The sequence below is a fragment of the Montipora capricornis genome, chromosome 4 (genome assembly GCF_036669925.1).
Source record: "Montipora capricornis isolate CH-2021 chromosome 4, ASM3666992v2, whole genome shotgun sequence".
NCBI classification, from domain to species: domain Eukaryota; kingdom Metazoa; phylum Cnidaria; class Anthozoa; order Scleractinia; family Acroporidae; genus Montipora; species Montipora capricornis.
In genome coordinates this window covers 56,284,461-56,291,960 of record NC_090886.1, presented here as the reverse complement: position 1 = coordinate 56,291,960, position 7,500 = coordinate 56,284,461, and the positions used below count along the sequence as shown (strand labels likewise).

Here is a 7,500-nt window from a genome sequence, read left to right as displayed (position 1 = left end):
TGGTTCATGCTGCCAGGCGAATTCTTGCCAAGCCAGCTGAACGTAAAGAGCCATTGTCTTCTGTTCTGGTGCGGAAAGTGATCAGTCGCCTTGAGAAGGGTCGCCTTTAGAAGGGTAACCTTGGTGACCTCCAGCTGGCAGCCTTGTTTTCCCTGAGCTTCTTTGGTTTTCTTCAATGGGATGACATGCACCATTTGTCAGTAGACAGTTTTTATTTTGCTGATTTCCATGCAGCTATTTTTCTGGAAAAACGGAAGAATGATCAGTTCCGTGAGGGGTCATGGGTTTTTGTAGCCCGTTGCAGTACAACCCCTTGCCCAGTCAAAATCATCGAGAAATTCCTGAGAATTGCAAACCACTCCAAAGGCTATTTGTTAATTTGACGAGTGTTGCATACCAAGCAAGGAGTACATCTGCAGTGAGAGGCTTACAGTCGGGCAAAGGAGCTGATGAAGAAGGAGCTTGGCAAGGAAGGTCTGGACCCCACTAGGTTTGGAATCCATAGCCTGCATTCAGGAGGAGCTTCTGCAGCAGCACCTCTCGGTGAGCCAGACAGACTCTTCCAGAGGCATGGAGGTTGGAGGAGTGAGAAGGCTCGGAACAATTACATAAAGGAGTCTTAAGACTTGCTTCTACTTGTTACAAAGTCAATTTAGGATGGACTTTGGCATTGTTTTTCATTCTGTTGTTTATGGCAACAGCTGGCGAAGTGAGAAAGCTCAGAACAATTTACATAATAATGAGCCCTTAGATGCGCTTCTACGTGTTCAAAGTTAACTAAGGATAGACATTGACATTGCCTTTGATTCTACGCTATTTGTGCCAACAGCTTGTTTCTCGCGTTTAGTTACTAGACAGTCAAGGAACTCTATTTCGATCATTACATGTCCACTTTGCCGTCGAAATAGTTTCTTGTGTGCGTAGAAAGTATTTTATGAGTTGATTTTTCCTATATTCTGCGCTCTTTGCGTTGTACATTTGTGTGGTTCGACTTGGCATGGCTCCCAGCCGTGTGTAAGAAGTATGGTTTTCTGTTGGTTGAGGAACGAAAGAAGCGGAAAACGTTTTTCACACATAGCTGGGAGTCTGGGTACAGGTCTGTGGGAGATTTCAGGTCACATGGCTCGTGTAAAGTTTCAGTTTTTGTTTTGCCATCCACCATTGCCTGACATGCCCCACCCACCCACCGATGAAGTACTTGTAGAATGTTTCAGTTGAGGTGATCTTATTCTCTAGCCACTTTTTTGTGTCATTGTAAGACAATTACGTTCTTTTGTTAATAAAGGTCAGGCTGTGTGGTTCAGCTTGGCATGGCTCCCGGTGTGTGAGAAGCATTAATTTAGGTGAGTAAAGTAAAAGTGTGATCAGGACCATGTGTTCCTTTGAGCACGTCATACCAACACTGTATTGTTATAAACACTCACTGTTAGTGCATTCTGAATAACTTGAGTATCCGAAGACAACCTGTTGATAAGCTCTCCAGTACTAAAAAACAATTCAAAAAGCACACATTTTTTCATTGCAAAATATGTTCACATACAGTGTACACTTACACACTTTATTTTATTTTCTCGTTACAAAATTAAGGAAAGTCATGTTGACCCACAGGTAGCAGATTTGCTATTCAAGATTATTAAATTATAAGGAGAAGCATAACTGGTAAATACATCAATAGTTGCATAATGTACCAATAAAGTATAGGAGCAGATTAGGTACTAATTTAAAAGCATTCTCCAATTGGATAAATTTGTTTAATTGTACAGTCTTGAGTTAGGAGGTAATATTTTTGACATCAAAATAAGAATCTTCATTACCCAAGACTGTTTCATTTGTTTTTTGACAGAATTTTTTGATAATGATTTAAATTCATTCGCTTTATTTATTCCAAATCTTGACACCAAGTAAGTTTAGTCTAGAGTACTTTGTATTAAAGAGCTGTGACTTGGATGATCAAGTATTGTAGGTATGTGTGATGTTTTAGTAAATAGTTTCACAATGTTGATTGGGGCACTCTTGATTGTGCACGTCAAACATTAATTTGCTTATAATTATGACTTCAGAATACAGAAAGTAAAAGGCAGAATTTTTGCTTTGACAAATACAAGGAATGGCATGTTCTCTTTGATTGGCAAAATAGATTAAGCACAGCATTCCCTTTTGAAGAACCAAGATTTTGTTTAAATAAGCATTAGATGCATTGCCCCAGGCAATGAGTCCATAAGTTATACAAGGTGAAATTAAAGAATTACAAATATTTATAAGGACAGTAGATGAAACCAAGTACCTCAGCTTTTCAATCATCCCTATTGTTTTACCATTTTTAGGATAACAGAATCAACATGGTTTTTCCATGATAAATTTTGAAAGATTAAAACACCTAGGTATTTGATAACTTTTTTTGCTCTAAACTGACTCTAGTTTCTTTCACAACTAAAATACTTATTTGAGGAGAAAAATGCATTTTTTTCTGAGAGTATTTGTTTTCAATGTCCACTCATTTGTAGTCAACCAATCATGAACATTCTTTAACTCTGCATTAACAGTCTGTTTGACCGACTCGAAATTCTTATCAGCATAAAGTATATTGGTATCATCGGCGAAGAGAATTATTCTAGTTTATCGGAACTGAAGTGAATGTCATTTATGTAGGTAAATTAAAAATAGAAGAGGTCCTACGACTGATCCCTGGGGCACACCACAGGGAGTTGATAAATATACTCTCCAATTTGAATTGTATGCTTTCTGTTTTTTAAATATGATTGAAACCAATCATTTATCAGTCCCTGGAAACCTAAAAAGTTCAATTCATCAAGTAATATTTCATAATTGACTGTACCGAAATTTTAATGGGCACATGGTTATTCACGACTGTATTCAATTGTCTGTAAAAAGACGATATAGTAAAGATGATTTGCCAGAACTCTTAGAACACTCTTAGAACTCTTTAACATGCAAGTCCAATATTTGTGACCTCTCACGTGAAAACGTTCCTTATGATTTGCTGTTTTCACACGGATAGCTGTGCGTAAGCCATGTATGATCCGTTCAAAAAAATTTGCGAGCCATGCTCATGGATCAAGTTATCCGTTCAAAAAAATTATCATCCACGCGACCGGCTCGGGCTATCCGTGTGAAAACACTTCGCCAGCCGTTCACTTCAAGGGACTTGCCAAATAAGTATTCTTTTATTTCATGATTATAATTATTGGACTTATGCAAATTGCAAGCGGTGTTTACAAACATCTTTGTGAATGGTCACGGTTCTTCTGCCACTTCTCAGCCAATTTCATAACACTTGATTACGATACACATTTTTATTCAAGACTAGCTTTAATTTTGTGCAACTAGTTTCTCCGAAAATATAAACAAATATCAAGTGCTTTTTGACTTTGGATAAAATCGTGTTTCCTGAGGGAATAAACTGTGAGTTTTTTACTATTAATCGCGCCTTCAAGGGTAGAATACTGATTTTAACATGCAGTTTCAGTTAACATTATAACTCTTACAAAATCCAATGCAAATCAATGCGGCAGACGATAGGCGCCCACATTTTTGTTTACTAAGAAAAATTATTTTTGTCACCATTTAGCTGAGAAGATAATGTAGGACAAGTTGAGTTTTAGCTGAGAAGATGCATAGTAGGGAAGGCATCACCTACTCCAAATATTTTCAGCGTTATGAAAAGTGATGTTTATTAAGTGGATTGCATTACGCAATTTTCTTTAACTGCTCAAAATTTTATTCTTCAGCCGTTCATCCGTGTGACCTCATCCATGCAAAAATTTTCTTTAGCCCTGCATCCGTGAAACCTCATCTGTGCAAAAATTTTGTTCTGCCGTTCATCTGTGCGACCTCATCCGTGTAAAAAAAAATTTTCTGATGCTGTTCAGCCATTCAAAGTATCCCTGTTTACCGTGTTCTCCATCTGTGTCTCATCCATTCACAAGCCATGCGTTCAGTCGCATGCACGGACATCTTAAGGAACGTTTTAGCGTGACATGTCACATTTTTGTTACCCTTACATCATCATTTTATTCCTGCATGAGACTACCCATGCTGCTGTTTGAGCATGCCAGGAATGAAATCAACAGTCAGTGACTGGTAATAACAAGGATAACATTCAAACTGCTAGCCAAGCCTTTTTGTGTGCTTTGGCTCTTCCAATAGCAGTAAAAATTAATATAAAAGGAAAACTGCAGATGGTGATACCACAAACTAACTTAAAGTTTACTATTAAAGTTAACAACCCAAATTATATAAACATCATGATCATGATGTAACTGAGAGCCTAGGAAACTGATCAGCAGATGAGGCAATAATCACTATCACTCACAAAAAATTACCTACTTGCTGTATTTACCCGTGTATAAGTCGACCTTTTATGGCCTCAAAAGAAGCTCCAAAAATCACACTCAACTTATACATGGGTCAAAGATTTAAAGCCAAGTTCCAGCTAAATAATTTATTCAAAAGTAACATAATAATGTTGTCTTCGGCATAACAAATGCAGTGGACAAAAGACTTCAAAATAAATGTAAGCAATTCCAGTTGAAATGAAAAAGGATTTGTCCAACTCTAAATGTTGAAGATGCTAACTAGCAAAAATATGAAATAGACACTGGAAATTTTCGTTTACCAAAGGCGGAAAGCTCAGAAAGGCATTTCTGTTTCTTTAAATAAAACATGATTGTTCAACTGCTTAGTAACCTGGCACATGTTTGTGTGCAAGCATCGTCACTTGCATTGCCTGAAAATGCTGGTTGGTAATGATTGTTTTTTATTCTTTATACAAACCTAGCTGATTTAAATGTTTTTGCAAACTTTGTAGTGTTTGGTTTAAGAGTTTTTTGTTTTGTTTGTCATGTGAGATATTATAAATCAAGGACCAATTAAACCTTGCACATTTCACATCATTTTTGAAGTCACTTTCAAAGATTGACTCCTGCTTCTGTGATGTTGTGCTAATATCCTCTAAAGACCTTTATCCTTGAACAACGAAACAGGTTAGTTTGAGGTTATTACCAGAACATGTTTGATTTTCTGAGAACTTTTTCAAAACTCAAGGACAAAATCCCCGCATATACAACAACTGCTGAACTACAAAGCTATTACGCGCTTGAGGCCCTGATTTTTTTGTGTATCCACAGTTCCAGAAATCAAAGAAAACAAGATTAGTATCCCATGAACATTTAACAAAGAAATTAAGAAATTGCTTTTTATGTCATAAAAAATGGGGGTCAACTTATACACGGGATCCACTTATACATGTAAATAAGGTATTTGTTTTTCCAAATAATTTTCATCCCTGATTCAATATCTCCCACAGCTCTTACCGGTTATTGTCAAAGAATGCCACTTCTTGCCGTACGATTGAGTTAAAGAGCTGAGAAAAAATGAAAAGGTAATGTGTAGTTCCAGAAAATATCCATACCCCCACCACGGAGGGAATTGGACATTCCAGGGGGTTGGGGGGTCAAAGGCCCAGGAAATTCCGGAGGGGAGGGGGTTAGAGGCGAAATTCACGTCCAGATGGAAGGAAATCGATCGACTCACTTCATACTCACCAACTTTCGTGGGACGTTCCGAAGTTTTAAGTAGTTAAATTACGATACTTATAACAGTGCTGTTGCCAGAGAACGTTTTCCCTTTTCCTAATAGTGCTTTGGAGGCAAACCAGCACCAAATAAAACTGTGAAATAAAGACGAGTTTGAAAGGAGCGGCCACTAGTCTCCATAGAGTACAACAGAAAGGAGTGGTTACTTGGGGTTTGCCCAGGTCACATTTCGCTTTCACAAAAATTGATTTACAAATAACTGATGCTGTTTTAGAGGCTTTCATTTGGCAAGATGAGTACAGAAAACTTGCTGTTTAGTCTAGAATTTAATGAACAAACTTGGACGTGTCGTTTTCCTTTGTTTTTATTTGTTTGGACAATTCGTACCATGTTACATAAGGCCATCGGTATTTAGTCACATGATCACAGTGAATTTTGCTTTGCACGTGCTCACAGATAGTGGCGTATCTTGTCCTTCAAAGCGTTTTTCTGTCCGATATCCTGCACAGAATGTAAGTTTTTATCGTCTGTGGTATTTCCTTATTAGTTGTTCTTTAAGTTTATTTGTCATTTGATTTTATTCTTTCTTAGTTTTCACCGTTCATGACGAATCAAAATAGCTTTCGATGCCACGAGGTTGTGATGTTTATTCGAGTGGAAATTAAAGCTTACAAACGTCAATTATAATGCGTCGAATTATTGTGCGGACACAACACTTGCTATTAACTCGTTAGTCACTTTTTTTCTCTTCATTACATTATTTTGTAAAAAATGCGTCGTAAAATGTGGTTGCAATCCTGTTCATGTCAAGTGCACGAAATTATCGTTTCACAAATTTTGTAAACAGCTCAACAAATTGTTTATTTGCGACTAGTATAGTAGTAGCTCAGTTCAGATACTGGCAATACTTTTTTTTGCGTCTTAGACCAGCTTCTGTATACATAAAATAATAAAGTTCTGGTTATGTATTTAGGGTAATTCATGACTTTGAACTTACACATGTACGCAACTTTTACAACGTTGTCTCAAAGACATGTCAGACGATAGATACATGGCCTCTTGTTTGTTGTTTGCTTTAAAGAATATAATTTCCAGGGGGTATGGGGGGGGGGGGTGTTCGACAATTTTTGGAAGTTCCAGGGGTGAGGGGGGGTTACTGCATCCTCGCTAAAATGGAAAATCCAAAGGGGGGGGGGGGTCCTATATGATATTCCCTCCATGGTGGGGGTATGGATATTTTCTGGAACTACACAATAAATACAAGACCACTATGTAAAAGAGATTCTTGATCAATATTTTCATTTAAAAATTGTGGGTTTCAGATAGAATGGGAAAATCAACCAGGTAAATTTCATAGTTGTTATAGTTGTTACTGTCCTATTAAAACACCATGCCAATTTATTGGAGGGTAGTTGCCTTAAAGGTAACAAGAGAGAAGGCAGCACTCTCTTCAGCAGCAAGGTCACCATGGCAACCAAGCCACAGTCCATCTCCCAGGCATCTGTCAAGACATCGCTGATTTATACTTACCCAAATATTTGAGGGAGGGAAAAGAAGCAAGCAGGCGAAAAAGCAACTCAAGCCAGAGCACAAGGCAGTGCCCCTGCAAACATCCCTGCATGGAGTCCCCCCAATGTGTGGTTCCAGAAAATATCCATACCCCCCCCACGGAGGGTTTTTTCCAGTATGACCCCCCACCCCACTGGATTTTCCGTTCCAGAGGGCTTCACGTTACTCCCCCCACCCCCTGGAATTTCCATGATTTTTCCACTTGATCCCCCATACCCCTTGGAAAAAAGGAGACTGTAATAAGAGCTGTAATAAAAATTTTATTCTCCCAAAAACGACCGTGGAAATTCTAGACGTATTCACAGACGCTTTGAAATGTTCAAACTAACAACTGAGCTTATTTAACCCTTTAATGTCCTGGCAACTAGCTGACCTT

At 38.1% G+C, this 7,500-nt stretch overlaps 1 protein-coding gene across 1 annotated transcript in view; it reads right to left on the bottom strand.

Moving 5' to 3' along the window:
* LOC138047605 (uncharacterized) overlaps positions 1 to 7,500 on the bottom strand; it is a 42,891-nt gene that overhangs the window by 24,512 nt on the left and 10,879 nt on the right. The window contains exons 5-6 of the mRNA XM_068894528.1: positions 5,334 to 5,383; positions 1,425 to 1,485 (exon numbers count right to left, since the gene is read on the bottom strand). Coding sequence (XP_068750629.1) covers positions 1,425 to 1,485; positions 5,334 to 5,383 — 111 coding nt within the window. The remainder of the gene's footprint in view (positions 1 to 1,424; positions 1,486 to 5,333; positions 5,384 to 7,500) is intronic.